The 19197-nt window shown below is 34.2% G+C and overlaps 1 protein-coding gene across 3 annotated transcripts in view; it reads left to right on the top strand.

Moving 5' to 3' along the window:
- Positions 1–19197, top strand: part of PolG1 (DNA polymerase gamma, catalytic subunit tam) — a 186784-nt gene that overhangs the window by 144953 nt on the left and 22634 nt on the right. For all 3 annotated transcript variants that reach the window (XM_089100663.1, XM_089100664.1, XM_089100662.1), the window contains exon 9: positions 1760–1894. In XM_089100663.1, coding sequence (XP_088956789.1) covers positions 1760–1894 — 135 coding nt within the window. The remainder of the gene's footprint in view (positions 1–1759; positions 1895–19197) is intronic.

Below are 19197 nucleotides of genomic sequence, written 5' to 3'. Positions count from 1 at the left end.
TTCTAGCAACTTGAGGTGTCCTTACATTATTAGTATATCAAGTAGGATAATTTTGGAAAAAAATTCAGAGTTTATGTTGTAACTGTCCATCCTCTACTACTATGCACTTGTGAGGTATGGCTGATGAAAGTAGAAGAGGTGAAAATTTTGGACGTGCTCGACCGCCCTTGCCTGCGTTATTTATTCCGAATCAAAAGGTTGAAAGGAATCCCAATTAGTGAAGTTAGTAGGTGTTGTGACCTATCAGGAGTACTTTCACTCATTATAAAAAGACGTCATTTAAAGCTTTTTGGCTATACTTTGTGTCGTTCCGCCTGCACGATATGTCGAGACGTCCTTGTTTGCCAACACTGCATCCTCGTGGAAACGAAAACAAGGAGATCGAAAGAAGAACCTATGACCAAAATTCTAGACAAATCTGGAGCTGGTGGGGGATTTCTGGGAGAATGCTCGAAGAGGGGACAGGGACTGGCTGAAGATTGCCGAAGAAGCTGCAGGTGATCGAAAGAACATTGTCGTTAGAAGTCATTCCAAAGTTCTTCGGTGACGGGCAGGACAGATCATTTAGTGCCCGCCGAAAGTAAATAAGTAAGTTCTGATCGCCACATCGCAAAGCTTGGATGGTAGCTCTTACCTATCTCCAGCTCTTGTTGAAACCCAACAACCTCTTCTTGCTGATGTTTTTGTGAAAAACATTTCAGAAAATCCCTCTCTTCGCAGTGTTCAAATTGTAACCAGACTAATAATTGGCCAGTCTTAAGCACTAGCCCCTACTTTCTCTGAAGTTTTGTTGAGATCTGACAGCTCCTCCGATGGATGCGCTTATGACAAGATACACTTTCAGAAAAGTCTATTAAAATCTAAGTTTTAATACTAGATATAAACAAAAATTGGAATTAAAAACTTTGATATCAACTTCATTGAGTTGGTCTCAGGTCTTCCTTGAAGAAATATTTTCTATTGAAAATATTTTCTTGAAGGTGAGAAGAAATATTTTCTTCCCATCAAGAAAAACATTCAAGAGCCAAAAATACTCGATTTATTGCCTTTTGTACCACTATGTTCTACACTCTTCTGACATGGCATGATCTTCTGTCATTGCATGAAGTATATTTATGGAGCGCCTGTTTCGTTTTGTGTTGTACGATTTATTAGTCTATAATTTTTTCGTCTGGAAACCTGCTGGGTGTTTTGCAAACTTCAGACTAACTTTTCTTCTCTGTTTAACGATTTTCATATCAGGAAAAGTTTCGTTACCGTGACATTGGAAAAACAGGCGAACTATTTGAAAGATAAGGAAAATTTCACTCCCTTAGTTTCTTATTTTTCTATGTTTTAATGTCTTTTAAAATTAAAATAAAGCTTGTTGCTTCGCAATAGGTAGTGGTGTCAGTTTGAGGCCTCTGTCCTACCTAGATTTCTCCCCCTAGATTTAAAAAAAATCGAAAAAATTTAAAAAAAACAAACTTGCCCCCCCCCTAGACATTTAAAATTACCTTTTGTCCTCCGCCCCTACATTTTTGTGAATTGACACCACTGGTAAAGAGCCTTTTGAGTGTGTGTGAATAGGAAAATTATCTTTAACTGATTACTCTTCTTGACTAACTAATAAGGCTATTTTCGACGTTGGGGATGCTTAACCAATAGGATTATAATATGACACTCTTCTTTGCTATGGTTTAAGTTTATCTTTTCTTCATATGGAAACTGTCGCAATCCACAATTAAAAAAAAATTCGATGAATTTGTTTTATTTACAGTTCATGACTAGTCGTGTGAATTGGGTCGTTCAAAGTTCAGCTGTGGATTATCTCCATTTAATGCTCGTCTCGATGCGATACTTATTTGACAAATTTTCTATTTCTGGCCGATTTTGCATCAGCATACATGATGAGGTAATATTTTAGTTACTGAATTATAGAAGCGGTAAGGATTTTTTTTTGAACAGTAAGTGTATTTAAACTTCCGCTCATATCATTACTTTTTTATATAGTATTATGTACATGGCTTTTTTGGCGCAATGTCTACTAAACTTAAAATGACTTACCTCAGTTTGTTTGGATTTTTAGGTGAGAGACTATCTTTGACTTGTCCAAGAGTCAATCGATCTTATTCCTTAGTAAAAGCAAGTCATACTACTAACGATGTTTTCATCAAAATATCAGTGTCATCATTTTATTAATGATATATCACTTGCAGTGCTCTGGTGTTGCCTAAGTAAAGAACCATATGCCTTCAATGTATTATTTTTTTCTCCGGCCACTTCGTTGGAAGGGGTGGTCTTAGAAATTTTCAAGGGGGCTCATTCGATTAAAAATTGAATTTTTAGTACATTTGTAAGAGTTGAAAGTGATTGGAGGGTAATCAGCCACCTCCCGTACCTTTTTTGCTGCCTGACCCTCTCATAACTCACGAGACATCTGTCAAAATTTTTATATAGGCATTTCGTTCAAATTGACGAAAGATCTGCTAAATATGCCACCGTGGATGACATGACCCCCCACCCCCAAGCCTCTGGTGCAAGGACCTTAACAAACTTGTATCCTTATGTTTTTAGGCTAAGAGGATCTTAATGAACAACAAAAGATAAAATATTGGTTAACCCCCTCAAAACAGGGCCAAAAAAGTCAGGAAAGGCCAAAAACAGTTTTCTTCCACCTTTCCGTATGAAAGATATGTTCACAGAAACTTTCGAAGGGCCTCTTTCGATTAGATATTGAAAGCTATGGTGCCCCTTTTAAGGCTGAAAAGGATTGAAGGGTTACCAGCCTCCCTCCCATGCCCTTTTCTGCTACCTGGGCTGAACCCCGTTTTCTGCTACGATACTTTACCAAAAACTATATTTAGTAAGTTTTTTCAGGAATGTCAAATGTTCTTAATAATTAAACCTCTGGGGTCGATATTACCCCCAAAACCCTAGGGGCAAGGGCCCTCACTTATGTAAATACCCATTGTTCACAGATATGTTTTAGTAGAAAAGACGGCCGGGTTTAGTCTTGGTTGTCCAATCAGCTAGGAGCTCTTAAGGATCGTTCGCTAGGGCGGGATCTCTATAGTTTCTCAAGGGTATAGGCCTACTTTGCAAATGACATGCGTACCTGAGTGAGTACTAAATAAAAAAAACAAGATTTTTTAACTGAAAGTAAGGAGTGATATTAAAACTTGAAACGAACGGAAATTATTTCATATATGAAGGGTTGCCCCCTCCTCAATATTTTTCTCTTTAAGCTAAAGTTTGACTCTTTGTCACAACTCTAGTTTTTAGAACAATAAAAAATTTAACGTAAACAGTAAGATGTTGAGGAGCGGACAGCCCCCTTCGTATACGGAATAATTTATGTTCGTTTTAAGCTTTAATGCCGCTCCTTACTTCCAGGTAAAAAACTGATTTTTTTATATTTAATTTCTGGAAGTTTTCAACTAATGCAGGTTTGAATTTGGCTCACCGTACATGCAAAATTAAAACAAAATTGCATATTAATTTGTGCAGATTTATTCCGTATATGAAGGGTTGCCCCCTCCTCACTACCTAGCTCTTTACGCTAAAGCTGCTAACACTTTTAAAAAAGGTTCCTATTCTCATTAAGCGGCCTCTGTGTTTCAGTAGACGCTCTTAAAAAATTGGGACAAACAGTCAAACTTTAGAGTAAAGAGCAAGGTATTAAGGAGGGGGACAACCCTTCATATATGACATATTTTCTGTTCGTTTTTCAAATAATGCCGGTAAATTTGCCTCACACTCTATGAAATATACCCCTCCCCCTCACGGAAAACTCTTACATGGAAACTTTATCCAATGTAAAGTGCACCCCCCTCCCGTCAAATTTCTTTGAGACGGTTCCATCCTCGCTGGGAATCCCCCTCCCTGTAAAATTGCTTGTGGACGATTCAACCGGAAAAATTCTTCTTAACATTCTTTCATTTGAATAAGACCTTAATTTCTAGTCGGTTTCTCGATCACTCCAAAAATGCCCCTTTCCGTGGAAATTATTTCCCGGAAATCAACCGTATATGAAAAATTAAAACAAAATTTGCATATTCATTTTGACAGATTTATTTCTTATATGAAGGGTTGCCCCCTCCTTAATACTTTGCTCTTTACGCTAAAGCTGTTAGCACTTTTAAAAAAGCTTCCTATTCTATTTAAACGGCCCCCGCGTTTCAGTAGACGGTCTTAAAATATTGGGACAAACAGTTAAACTTTAGCGTAAAGAGCAAGGAGGGGGTAACCCTTCATATATGGAATAGTTTCTGTTCGTTTTCAAAAAATGCCGGTAAATTAGGCTCACCCTCTATGAAATATTCCCTTCCCTCTAACGGAAAACTCTTTCGTGAAAATTTCGTCCAACATAATGTGCTCATCCCCCCCCCCATCAAATTCTCTCCAGAAAGTTCCATCCTAGCTGAGAATTCCCCCTCCCTATAAAATTGCTTGCGGACGATTCAGCCTGAAAAATTCTCCTTAGCATTCGTTCGTTTGAATAAGAATTTAATCTGTAATCGGTTTCTCGATCTCTTCAGAAATGCCCCCTTCCGTGGGAATTATTTCCCAGAAATACAAGCACGCGGTAAAAAGCCCCTGGATAATTCCCCCGGAACATCTCCACATGAAAAATTTGGCAAAGAGAATGTAAGACAATTAAAATGAATTCCGTATATTAATGGATCTTTCAACTATACTGAACAAAATGGCTCTCTCAAAATTTTGATCAGATAATCTTGGAGAAAATATAGATATGAGATGTGGCCCAGCTGCCGTCCAATCTTTTTGGTCACTTAAAAAGGGCACTGTAACTTTTAATTTTCGTTCGAATGCACCCTCTCCTAAGCTTCGTTTCTCCAAACAGCTTGAAAATGACAGTCATAAGTTTCTTGGTTCGGTACACCCTTATGCAGAAAACAAATTTAAAACTAGTTTTGACGTAATCGGTTTGTGCTGCCTAAGAATTGGCCCAAAATTTGTTTTGTAACTTACAGGGTATGTAAACACAGCAAGGTAGACTCCAATAGAAACTAAACGTTTTGAATATTGGTAGTATCTATGTGTGACACCTGAAATTGGGCCTACAAATTCTGTTTTCTAAGATTGGCTTAGGCTTACGGGGCATGTGGACCTTAATGAAGGAACCTTAATGAAAACAAGGGGACCTTAATGAAGTCAAAAGTGATGGAAAAAAACTTATTATATTTGTTTATATATTTTATATATTATGCATATTTTTTATTATATTTTCTTATAAATTGTTATAATTATTGTATATTTGTTTTGTCTCCGATCGGCTTACAACTTACTTGTTATGTATACTGGGCCAAGCAAACCTAGGAGGAAAAAAATGTTTTGGAAAAAGTGGATTGTATTGATTCGTAAAACCCCAAAATGAGCCCAAAATTGTATTTCACCGAAGAGTGTGAAAATGCCAGGGTAAGTAGACTGGACCAAAGGGGATTTGACAAGAACAATGCACTTTGGAAGAAAAATGTGGCTGTATCGAATCTTACTGTGAATTTTTTTTTCACGTTGTTCTGCTTTGAAATTTCTGGCCTTGTAGAAACCTCAATTAAAAATCAAGGCCAAGGGAACCTCAATTAATACACAAACTTAAGGAAAGTCTGGTTTTATTGATTCGTGATATCCTATTTTTAAGACAACCAAAAACAATTCTTTTTAAGGAATGACCATTAATAATTACATGAGTTTATTTAAGCAAACGAATAGCTACAACAGAATGTAACATAAAAATATTCTATTCGCAAAATGATGGATTAAGACGTGTGCATTCTTAAGAGTGATGGGGGTCAGAATTGTATCAGTCCTACAGAAGAACAAAAATTAAGCTCGTTTTTAATTCATATGAACAATAATCCTCCTTTGTATCCAATCAAAAATCTATAGTAAAATCATTATTAAAAATTCTTTGCAAAAAACTTCAGTTGACCAAAAATTTAGACTGAATAATAAAATTTTGTCCAAAATATAAACTACGATCAGTAGTAAAGCATTAATAGATATCACAAGTGATTGCGTAATATGCCTTACCAGGGTCAGTCACCTATTACTACGAACGATACATGCCTTACCAGACGGGTTTTCTGAGGTAACACCCATTTTTAACAGTTTCAATTGTACAAGGAGACAGGTTTCTGGTGGGTATAGAATTTGAGAGTTGATAAAGTGAAATTATGACACTATTCTAGTTTTTCTAAACCGGTATTTCCTATAACTTAATAAAGGGTTAAGGTGATTAGCGATTACGAGCGAGGATAGTGCGAATTGCTTGTGAAAAACCCGGATGAATTAGTTGAAAATAAAGTTTTAAGAAGAAATGTCTGAAAAGTAACGATAGAATGACATTGTGACTTGACCTCGCTTTAGCTCTCCGATGTGGTCTGTATGATACACAAGTAACATTTGAAAAGTATTGTCAATTTAAAAAGAAATGGCTGAAAAGTGTTTTGAGGGGGATGGGTTGCATGGAGGGTTGAGTTGCATGAGGGTTCAGTTAAAGGGGGTACAGTTACACGGGGGTTTAGTTAAATTGGGTTGAGTTGCACGAGGGTTCAGTTAAAGGGGGTATAGTTACACAGGGGTTTAGTTAAATTGGGTCGAGTTGCACGAGGGTTCAGTAGCACGAGGGTCCAGTAACATGGGGATTCAGTTGTACAGGGTTTCGGTTATACAAGGGTTCAGTTACATGGAGGGTTCAGTTGCACGAGGATGGATTTGCGAATTGGAGGAGATGGGATGATAGTGTACTTTATAATACACAAGTGATGTTTTGGAGAGTATTGTCAATTTAAAATAGTTTAGAAATAAAAAAAATTTAACAAGAAATGGCTGAAAAATGTTTTGAGGGAGATGGGATTGCATGGAGGGTTGAGTTGCACGAGGGTTCAGTTAAAGGGGGTACAGTTACACGGGGGTTTAGTTAAATTGGGTCGAGTTGCACGAGGGTTCAGTAGCATGAGTGTTCAGTAGCACGGGGGTTCAGTTGTACAGGGTTTCGGTTATACAGGGGTTCAGTTACATGGGGGATTCAGTTGCACGGGGGTTGAGTTAAATGGGGCTTGAGTTCAATGGGGCTTGAGTTCCACGAGAGTAGTGCTTTGTCGTGGTTTAGCTTGTCACAGTTACATTCTCTTGATCTTTTAAAGTTCACTTTGATTTTAGTTACATGGGGGGGTTCAGTTGCACGGGGGTTGAGTTAAATGGGGCTTGAGTTCTATGAGAGTAATGCTTTGTCGTGGTTTAGCTTGTCACAGTTACATTCTCTTGATCTTTCAAAGTTCACTTTGATTTTATTTCATTGATTCTTTTTGTTTGCATGTCCGTGCTGGTGTTTGCAATTCCAAGTTGGGTATTCAGACCTACGTTTTTTTAGATTTTCATGGGTGTATGGATGTTTTCCCGAAAAAAAAACATAGTTTTACCCTAAACGCCTCGCTCTTTACGCTAATTTTTTCTATTGTTTAAAAAATTAGAGTTGTGAGAAAGTCAAACTTTAACGTAAAGAGCGAGTCGTTGAGGAGGGAACAGCCCCTTTCATAAACGGAATAATTTCTATTCGTTTTAAATTTTGACATCATTCCTTACTTTCAGTTAAAAAAAACTTGTTTTTTACTTAGCTAATAATGGAACATTTAGTGTTTTTTCTAATGTAAGCGTTTTCTTAAGAAAATGGCCTATCTGGAAGAAATGTAGCGTTAGTTAGTTAAAACTGCACATAAACTCTTGATTTTTTGTCGTATTACTTAGATAATAAAGGTACAATTAGTTTTCTTTCCTAATTTAGTGTGTTTTCTTAAGAAAATGCCCCATCTTTAACAAATTTTACCTTAACTAGTTAAAAATGTGCATAAATTCTTCAATTTTAGTTATGTTACTTAGCTAATAAAGGAACATTTGGTTTTCTTTCCTTATTTATGTGTTTTCTTTTGTTTGCATGTCCGGGCTGGTGTTTGCAAGTCCAAGTTGGGTTTTCAGACCTACGTTTTTTAGATTTTCGTGGGTGTTTGGATGTTTTGCCGAAAAAAAAACATAGTTTTACCCTAAACGCCTCGCTCTTTACGCTAAATTTTTTTATTGTTTAAAAAATTAAAGTTGTGAGAAAGTCAAACTTTAACGTAAAGAGCGAGTCGTTGAGGAAGGGACACCCCCTTTCATAAACGGAATAATTTATATTCGTTTTAAGTTTTGACATCGTTCCTTACTTTCAGTTTAAAAAAAAACTTGTTTTTTACTTAGGTGATAATGGAACATTTAGTATTTTTTATAATGTAAGTGTTTTCTTAAGAAAATGGCCCATCTGTAACAAATATAGCGTTAGCTAGTTAAAACTGCACATAAACTCTTGATTTTTTGTCGTGTTACTTATATAATAAAGGAAAATTTGGTTTTCTTTCCTAATTTAGGGTGTTTTCTTAAGAAAATGCCCCATCTTTAACAAATTTTGCCTTAACTAGTTAAAACTGTGCATAAATTCTTCAATTTTAGTTATGTTACTTAGCTAATAAAGGAACATTCGGTTTTCTTTTCTTATTTATGCGTTTTCTTAAGAAAATGCTCCATCTTTAACAAATTTAGCCTTAGCTAGTTAAAACTGCACGTAAACTCTTGATTTTTTGTCGTGTTACTTAGATAATAAAGGAACATTTGGTTTTCTTTCCTAATTTAGTGTGTTTTCTTAAGAAAATGATCCATCGTTAACAAATTTTGCCTTAACTAGTTAAAACTGCGCATAAATTCTATTGCAGTTTCTATAAGAATGAATGAATTTCAAAATCAATTTAATTTTCATATGAATACTTTTCATTTAAGCTTAAAATACGCTAAAAGACAGGTCCCGTGAAATTATTGTAGTTTTCTATAAAAATTAACGATTTTCAAAATCAAAGAAAATGGCCCATCTTTAACAAATATAGCCTTAGCTAGTTAAAACTGCGCATAAATTCTTGATTTTCATTCTAACTTAACTTGTAGGAAATAATCGAGTCAAACTCAAAACGAGCAGAAATTAACATAAGTTGGGTACAAAAATCACCTATGTCTCCCCAATTTAATTTTCTTTAATATGAATACTTTTCATTTAAGCTTAAAATATGCTAAAAGACGGTTCCCGGGAAAATATTGCGGTTTTCTATAAAAATGAACCATTTTCAAAATCAAAGAAATTGGCCTATCTTTAACGGATATAGCCTTAGCTTGTTAAAACTGCGCATAAATCCTTGATTTTCATTCTAACTTAACTTGTAGGATATAATCGAGTCAAACTCAAAACGAGCAGAAATTAACATAAGTTGAGTACAAAAATCCCCTGTGTCTTATATTTAATTAGCTGTTTGGGGTTTTCAGACATAGTTTTTTAGATGTTCATGGGTGTTATGTTCCTGGAGGGTTTTATGACTCCTCCCCCCCAATGAAATAAGATGTTTTTAGGACTCACCCCCCTAGCCGTAACTCTATTCAACCTTGAGTGAAGATATACAAATTTGATGAAGTATTTTTCTACTTAACAACTACATTAATAACTTCCAAGATGATGGGACTGTATGACAGAGAATTTATCATTTACCGAAAGTTTAATGACTCCTCCCTGCAATGACTTCCAAGGGTTTTGTGACTCCTCCCCACAATGAATTCAGATGGTTTTAGGACTCATCCCCCTAGCCATAACTCCATTCAACCTTGAGCAACGATATAAAAGTTTGATGAAGTATTTTTCTACTTAACAACTACATTAATAACTTCCAAGATGATAGGACTGTATGACACAGAATTTATCAGTTTGAAAAAATCATCTTGTGGTGTTATATCTGAATGTGCATTTTTATTATTATCTATGGAACTCGAAGAAATTGACTGTTATCATTGGATAGTGAACTATAACATGTTTGAGTATGATAAAAGCTTGTGGACTACTACATTACGTCATATAAACAGACTGGGATTCTACGATAGAGTGATTACACCACTTAATAATGCTGGTCAGGAACTGAGAAATGTTCAGGAGGAAGTCAGTGAAATTTGCAGCTTTTTCGGGGTTGAAGCACTCTACGTAAAAGGCAATGTACCTACAGATAAAGTTTTAATTCAAAAGTGTGACCCTAGGATTCCACTTTTGAATCTAGAAGAGTTTAAGTGTGCTAAATTTGAAGGGGTTATCACCTTCCTGAAGACGAGGTTAGGTTCTTCGCACAGTGGATACCTAAGAACATACCTGATCGTGATAAATCCATAAGACATGGTAAAAACTATTCTATATCATGGGACCATCGTTTGTGGATGTTTAAGAGTGAACTCTAAGTACTATTTTTATGTAAACATTTGTTGTTGTGTTTTTTTTTTTCAAAAAAAAAATCTGTTAATAAATTTAATCAATAAATATATTTAAGCTTAACCCGTCTTTATTCTTTAGAATAGTTCTATTGTAAGCAAGTAACAAACTCTCTCCTGAAGTCACCTATTGTATACACAATGCAGAAACTTCATTAAAGAAATTATGAAAAAATTGTAAGTAAGTAAGTAACAAACTCTTTCTTGAATTCACCTCTTGGATACACAATACAGAAATTTCATTAAAGAAATTATGAAAAAATTGTAAGTAAGTAGCAAATTCTTTCTTGAACTCACCTGCTGGATAAACAAAGACATTTCGTTCAAGAAATTATGACAAAATTCTAAGTAAGTAACAAACTCTTTATTGTTTACACGACTTAGATACACGATATAACAATTTAATTCAAGAAATTATGAAAAATTCTCAGTAAGTAACAATTTCTTTCTTGAAGTCAACTCTTGGATTCACAATACGGAAATTTCATTCAAGAAATTATGAAAATATTTGTAAGTAAGTAACAAACTCTTTATTGATTTCACCTTTTGGATACACAGTACAGATACTTCATTCAAGAAATTATGAAAAAATCGCAAGTAAGTAACAAACTTTTTATTGTTTTCACCTCTTAGATATATAATACGGAAATTTCATTCAATAAATTATGAAAAAATTGTAAGCAAGTAAAAAACTCTTTCCTGAAGTCACCTCTTGGAGATGCAATACACAATATGGAATTATCATTTAAGAAATTATGAAAAAATTGTAAGCAAGTAATAAACTCTTTCCTGAAGTCACCTCTTGGATACACAATGCAGAAACTTCATTTAAGAAACTATGAAAAAATTGTAAGTAAGTAACAAATTCTTTCTTGAAGTCACCTCTTGGATACACAATTCAGAAATTTTACTAAAGAAATTATGAAAAAATTGTAACTAAGTTGCAAATTCTTTCTTGAATTCACCTGTTGGATAAACAAAAAAGACATTTCCTTCAAGAAATTATGACAAAATTCTAAGTAAGTAACAAACTCTTTATTATTTTCACGAGTTAGATATACGATGTAAAAATTAAATTCATGAAATTATTAAGAAAATCTCAGTAAGTAACAATTTCTTTCTTGAAATGAACTCTTGAATACACAATACGGAAATTTCATTCAAGAAATCATTAAAATATTTGTAAGTAAGTAACAAGCTCTTTTTGATTTCACCTCTTGGATATACAGTACAGATACTTCATTCAATAAGTTATGAAAAAAAACGCAAGTAATTAGATTTTTTTCTCTCTTTATCACAAACAATTTTCACTTAGCTACATAATGTAGAAATTTTATTCAAGAAATTATGAAAAAAATCCCAGTAGGTAACAATTTCTTTATAGAAGTTAACTCTTAAATACACAATAAGAAAATTTAATTCAAGAAATTATGAAAATATTTGTAAGTAAGTAACAAGCTCTTTATTGATTTCACCTCTTGAATATACAGTACAGATACTTCATTCAAGAATTTGAATTCACCTGTTGGATAAACAAAAAGACATTTCATTCAAGAAATTACGAGAAAATTTTAAGTAAGTAACAGACTGTTAATTGTTTTCAAGAGTTAGATATACGATGTAGAAATTTAATTCAAGAAATTATGAAAACGTTCTCAGTAAGTAACAATTTCTTTCTTGAAGTCAACTCTTGGATACACAATACGGAGATTTCATTCAAGAAATTATGAAAATATTTGTAAGTAAGTAACAAACTCTTTATTGATTTCACCTCTTGGATATACAGTACAGATACTTCATTCAAGAAATTATGAAAATAATCGCAAGTAAGTAACTTTTTTTCTCTTTATCACAAACAATTTTCACCTAGCTACACGATGTAGAAATTTAATTCAAGAAATTATGAAAAAATTCTCAGTAAGTAGCAATTTCTTTCTTGAAGTCAACTCTTGGATACACAATACGGAAATTTCATTCGAGAAATTATGAAAATATTTGTAAGTAAGTAACAAGCTCTTTATTGATTTCACCTCTTTAATATACAGTACAGATACTTCATTCAAGAATCGTGATTAAACACGTTTTGAAACTACATGCTATTTGCTTGCCTTTCCTTGGCACCTTTCCAAACGAGCGGGATTCCCCACTGGTTCCTACACATTACGAAAAGTGAGCAGTACGAAAACTCCACGTTTTCAACCAGACTAGTTTTTTAGACAACACACCCACAGAGATGACACACACATAGAGACGAGACACGCACAGACACGACACACAAACAGAGTCATAGTGAGAGAGATATCCAAAAGTTGGGTTGATCTAGGTTCACTTAGAGTGGCGCGCCACTCTAAGTGAACCTAGATCAACCCAACTTTTTGGATATCTCTCTCACTATGACTCTGTTTGTGTGTCGTGTCTGTGCGTGTCTCGTCTCTTTGTGTGTGTCATCTCTGTGGGTGTGTTGTCTAAAAAACCAGTCTGGTTGAAAACGTGGAGTTTTCGTACTGCTCACTTTTTTGTAATGTGTAGGAACCAGTGGGGAATCCCCGCTCGTTTGGAAAGGTGCCAAGGAAAGGCATGCAAATAGCATGTAGTTTCAAAACGTGTTTAATCACGTTTCTTGAATGAAGTATCTGTACTGTATATTCAAGAGGTGAAACCAATAAAGAGCTTGTTACTTACTTACAAATATTTTCATAATTTCTTGAATGAAATTTCCGTATTGTGAATCCAAGAGTTGACTTCAAGAAAGAAATTGTTACTTACTGAGAATTTTTCATAATTTCTTGAATTAAATTTCTACATCGTGTATCTAAGTCGTGTAAACAATAAAGAGTTTGTTACTTACTTAGAATTTTGTCATAATTTCTTGAACGAAATGTCTTTGTTTATCCAGCAGGTGAGTTCAAGAAAGAATTTGCTACTTACTTACAATTTTTTCATAATTTCTTAAATGAAGTTTCTGTATTGTGTATCCAATAGGTGAGTTCAGGAAAGAGTTTTTTAATTGCTTACAATAGAAATATTATAAAGAATAAATACGGTTTAATACTAAAGTTATTTATTTCTTAAACTTATTAACAGATTTTTTTTTTGAGAAAAAAAAAAAAAACAACAACTTTTTACATAAAAATATAAATTGATGTTAAATCTTAAACAAACAAAATCGATGGTCCCATGGTATAGAATAGTGTTTAAAATGTCTTACGAATTTATCAAGATCAGTTATGTTCTTAGGTATCCACTGTGCGAAGAACCTAACCTCGTCTTCAGGACGGAGATAACCCCCTTCAAATTTAGGACACTTAAACTCTTCTCGATTGAAAAGTGGAATCCTAGGGTCACAATTTTGAATTAAAACTTTATCTGTAGGTACATTGCCCTTTACGTAGAGCGCTTCAACCCCGAAAAAGCTGCAAATTTCACTGAATTCCTCCTGAACATTTCTCAGTTCCTGACTAGCATTATTAAGTGGTGTAATCACTCTATCGTAGAATCCCAGTCTGTTTATATGACGTAATGTAGTAGTCCACAAGCTTTTATCATACTCAAACATGTTATAGTTCACTATCCCATGATAACAGTCAATTTCTTCGAGTTCCATAGACAATAATAAAAATGCACATTCAAATATAGCACCACAAGATGATTTTTTCAAACTGATAAATCCTGTGTCATACATTCCTATCATCTTGGAAGCTATTAATGTAGTTGTTAAGTAGAGAAATACTTCATCAAACTTTATATCTTTCTCAAGGTTGAATGGACTTTTGGCTAGGGGGATGAGTCCTAAAACCATCTGAATTCATTGTGGGGAGGAGACATAAAACCCTTGGAAGTCATTGCAGGGAGGAGTCATTGAACTCTCGGTAACTGTTATATTCTCTCTCATACAGTCCCATCATCTTTGAAGTTATTAATATAGTTGTTAAGTGGAAAAACACTTCATCAGACTTTTATTTCTTTACTCAAGGTTGAATGCAGTTATGGCTAGGGGGATGAGTCCTAAGACCATCTGAATTCATTGGGGGGAGGAGTCATAAAATCATCCAGGAACCTAACACCCATGAACATCTAAAAAACTATGTCTGAAAACCCCAAACAGCTAATTAAATATAACACATAGGGGATTTTTGCACTCAACTTATGTTAATTTCTGCTCGTTTTGAGTTTGACTCGATTATTTCCTACAAGTTAAGTTAGAATGAAAATTAAGAATTTATGCGCAGTTTTAACTAGCTAAGGCTATATCCGTTAAAGATAGGCCATTTTCTTTGATTTTGAAAATCGTTCATTCTTATAGAAAACCGCAATAATTTCACGGGAACCGTCTTAGCGTATTTTAAGCTTAAATGAAAAGTATTCATATGAAATAAAATTAAATTGGGGAGACATAGGGGATTTTTGCACCCAACTTATGTTAATTTCAGCTCGTTTTGAGTTTGACTCGATTATTTCCTACAAGTTAAGTTAGAATGAAAATCAAGAATTTATGCGCAGTTTTAACTAGCTAAGGCTATATCCGTTAAAGATAGGCCATTTTGTTTGATTTTGAAAATGGTTCATTTTTATAGAAAACCGCAACAATTTCACGGGAACCGTCATTTAGCATATTTTAAGCTTAAATGAAAAGTATTCATATTAAAGAAAATTAAATTGGGGAGACATAGGGGATTTTTGCACCCAACTCATGTTAATTTCTGCTCGTTTTGAGTTTGACTCGATTATTTCCTACAAGTTAAGTTAGAATGAAAATCAAGAATTTATGCGCAGTTTTAACTAGCTAAGGCTATATTTGTTAAAGATTGGCCATTTTCTTTGATTTTGAAAATCGATCATTTTTATAGAAAACTACAATAATTTCACGGGAACTGTCTTTTAGCGTATTTTAAGCTTAAATGAAAAGTATTCATATGAAAATTAAATTGATTTTGAAATTCATTCATTCTTATAGAAACTGCAATAGAATTTATGCGCAGTTTTAACTAGTTAAGGCAAAATTTGTTAACGATGGATCATTTTCTTAAGAAAACACTCTAAATTAGGAAAGAAAACCAAATGTTCCTTTATTATCTAAGTAACACGACAAAAAATCAAGAGTTTATGTGCAGTTTTAACTAGCTAAGGCTAAATTTGTTAAAGATGGACCATTTTCTTAAGAAAACGCATAAATAAGGAAAGAAAACCAAATGTTTCTTTATTAGCTAAGTAACATAACTAAAATTGAAGAATTTATGCACAGTTTTAACTAGTTAAGGCAAAATTTGTTAAAGATGGGGCATTTTCTTAAGAAAACACACTAAATTATGAAAGAAAACCAAATGTTCCTATATTATCTAAGTAACACGACAAAAAATCAAGAATTTATGTGCGGTTTTAACTAACTAAGGCTATATTTGTTCCAGATGGACCATTTTCTTAAGAAAACGTTTAAATTAGAAAAAATACTAAATGTTCCATTAGCACCTAAGTAAAAAAAACAAGTTTTTTTAAACTGAAAGTAAGGAACGATGTCAAAACTTAAAACGAATATAAATTATTCCGTTTATGAAAGGGGGCTGTCCCTTCCTCAACGACTCTCTCTTTACGTTAAAGTTTGACTTTCTCACAACTTTAATTTTTTAAACAATAAAAAAATTTAGTGTAAAGAGCGAGGCGTTGAGGGTACAACTATGTTTTTATTTTTTCGGCAAAACATCCAAACACCCATGAAAATCTAAAAAACGTAGGTCTGAAAACCCAACTTGGACTTGCAAACACCAGCCCGGACATGCAAACAAAAGAAAACACATAAATAAGGAAAGAAAACCAAATGTTCCTTTATTAGCTAAGTAACATAACTAAAATTGAAGAATTTATGCACAGTTTTAACTATTTAAGGCAAAATTTGTTAAAGATGGGTCATTTTCTTAAGAAAACACACTAAATTAGGAAAGAAAACTAAATGTTCCTTTATTATCTAACTAACACGACAAAAAATCAAGAGTTTATGTGCAGTTTTAACTAACTAAGGCTAAATTTGTTCCAGATGGGCCATTTTCTTAAGAAAATGCTTAAATTGGAAGAAATACTAAATGTTCCATTATTAGCTAACTAAAAAACAAGTTTTTTTTAACTGAAAGTAAGGAATGATTTCAAAATTTAAAACGAATAGAAATTATTCCGTTTATAAACGGGGCTGTCCCCTCCTCAACGAATCGTTCTTTACGTTAAAGTTTGACTTCCTCGCAACTATACTTTTTTAAACAATAAAAAAATTTAGCGTAAAGAGCGAGGCGTTGAGGGTACAACTATGTTTTTTTTCGGCAAAACATCCAAACACCCACGAAAATCTAAAAAACGTAGGTCTGAAAACTCAACTTGGACTTGCAAACACCAGCCCACACATGCAAACAAAAGAAAACACATAAATAAGGAAAGAAAACCAAATGTTCCTTTATTTGCTAAGTAACATAACTAAAATTGAAGAATTTATGCACAGTTTTAACTAGTTAAGGCAAAATTTGTTAAAGATGGGGCATTTTCTTAAGAAAACACACTAAATTAGGAAAGAAAACAAAATTTTCTTTTATTATCTAATTAACACGACAAAAAATCAAGAGTTTATGTGCAGTTTTAACTAACTAAGGCTATATTTCTTCCAGATGGGCCATTTTCTTAAGAAAATGCTTAAATTAGAAAAAACACTAAATGTTCCATTATTAGCTAAGTAAAAAAAAATTTTTTTTTAACTGAAAGTAAGGAATGATTTCAAAACTTAAAACGAATAGAAATTATTCCGTTTATGAACGGGGCTGTCCCCTCCTCAACGAATCGCTCTTTACGTTAAAGCTTGACTTTCTCACAATTCTAATTTTTATAACAATAAAAAAATTTAGCGTAAAGAGCGAGGCGTTTAGGGTAAAACTATGTTTTTTTTTCGGCAAAACATTAAAACACCCACGAAAATCTAAAAAAACGTAGGTCTGAATACCCAACTTGGACTTGCAAACACCAGCCCGGACATGCAAACAAAAAGAATCAATGAAATAAAATCAAAGTGAGCCTTGAAAGATCAAGAGAATGTAGTAACTGTGACAAGCTAAACCCCGACAAAGCACTACTCTCGTGGAACTCAAGCCCCATTTAACTCACCCCCCGTGCCCCTGAGCCCCCCCATGTAACTAAAATCAAAGTGAACTTTGAAAGATCAAGAGAATGTAACTGTGAGAAGCTAAACCACGACAAAGCACTACTCTCGTGGAACTCAAGCCCCATTTAACTCAACCCCCGTGCACCTGGACCCCCCCTGGCACTGAACCCCTGTCTACTCGCCACCCTGGCCCACTGAACCCGCGGGCTCCGGAACCCTCGTGCTCCTGAACCCTCGTGCAACTCAACCCAATTTAACTAGACCCCCGTGTAACTGTACCCCCTTTAACTGAACCCTCGTTTAACTCAACCCTCCATGCAATCCTATCTCCCTCAAAACACTTTTCAGCCATTTCTTGTTAATTTTTTTTATTTCCAAACTATTTTAAATTGACAATACTCTCCAAAACATCACTTGTGCATTATACAGTACACTATCATCCCACCTCCTACAATTCGCAAATCCCTCCTCGTGCAACTGAACCCTCCATGTAACTGAACCCTTGTATAACCGAAACCCTGTACAACTGAATCCCCATGTTACTGGACCCTCGTGCTACTGAACCCTCGTGCAACTCGACCCAATTTAACTAAACCCCTGTGTAACTATACCCCCTTTAACTGAACCCTCGTGCAACTCAAAACAATTTAACTAAACCCCCGTGTAACTGTACCCCCTTTAACTGAACCCTCATGCAACTCAACCCTCCATGCAACCCATCTCCCTCAAAACACTTTTCAGCCATTTCTTTTTAAATTGACAATACTTTTCAAACGTTACTTGTGTATTATACAGACCACATCGGAGAGCTAAAGCGAGGTCAAGTCACAATGTCATTCTATCGTTACTTTTCAGACATTTCTTCTTAAACTTTATTTTCAACTAATTCATCCGGGTTTTTCACAAGCAATTCGTACTATCCTCGCTCGTAATCGCTAATCACCTTAACCCTTTATTAAGTTATAGGAAATACCGGTTTAGAAAAACTAGAATAGTGTCATAATTTCACTTTATCAACTCTCAAATTCTATACCCACCAGAAACCTGTCTCCTTGTGCAATTGAAACTGTTAAAAATGGGTGTTACCTCAGAAAACCCGTCTGGTAAGGCATGTACCGTTCGTAGTAATAGGTGACTGACCCTGGTAAGGCATATTACGCAATCACTTGTGATATCTATTAATGCTTTACTACTACGATCCAACATTTTAATCCTTTAGCAGAAAAACTGAAAGTTGTTAAAAAAAATTATAGTAACCAATAACAAAATATATTTTATGTGATGTGGGTTAAAAATAAACTGTTACTTATATTATACCAATTAAAATATAAAAAAATTTAATTAGAAATTTTTTTACAAAAAAGAAGTTTTCCAAAGTAAAGTAAACAACATTAACACTTAAACGAACAGAAATTATGTATATGAGGGGGTTATCCCCTCCTCAGTACCTCGTTCTTCACGCTAAAGTATCTTAGAATTTAAAAAAAGCTTCTTATTCTAATTAAATGGTCCTCGTGTCTCAGGAGTTGTTCTTAAAGAATATGGACAGAAAACCAAACGTTAGAGTAAAGAGCAAGGTATTGAAGAGGGGACAACTCCCCTTATATACAGAATAATTTTTATTCTGTTTAAGTTTCAATGTTGCTCCTTAGTTTTAGTTTAAATAATCTTTTTCTTTTTTATTTAATTTCTGATCAGTTTTTAAATACTGCAGAGAAATTCAGCATCTCTCTGTG

This window comes from Artemia sp. Qi Xiang Cuo, chromosome 14, assembly GCF_049724085.1.
Source record: "Artemia sp. Qi Xiang Cuo chromosome 14, ASM4972408v1, whole genome shotgun sequence".
NCBI lineage: Eukaryota > Metazoa > Arthropoda > Branchiopoda > Anostraca > Artemiidae > Artemia > Artemia sp. Qi Xiang Cuo.
Note: the sequence above shows the minus strand (reverse complement) of the source record. Positions and strands in the feature narration are given on the sequence as shown.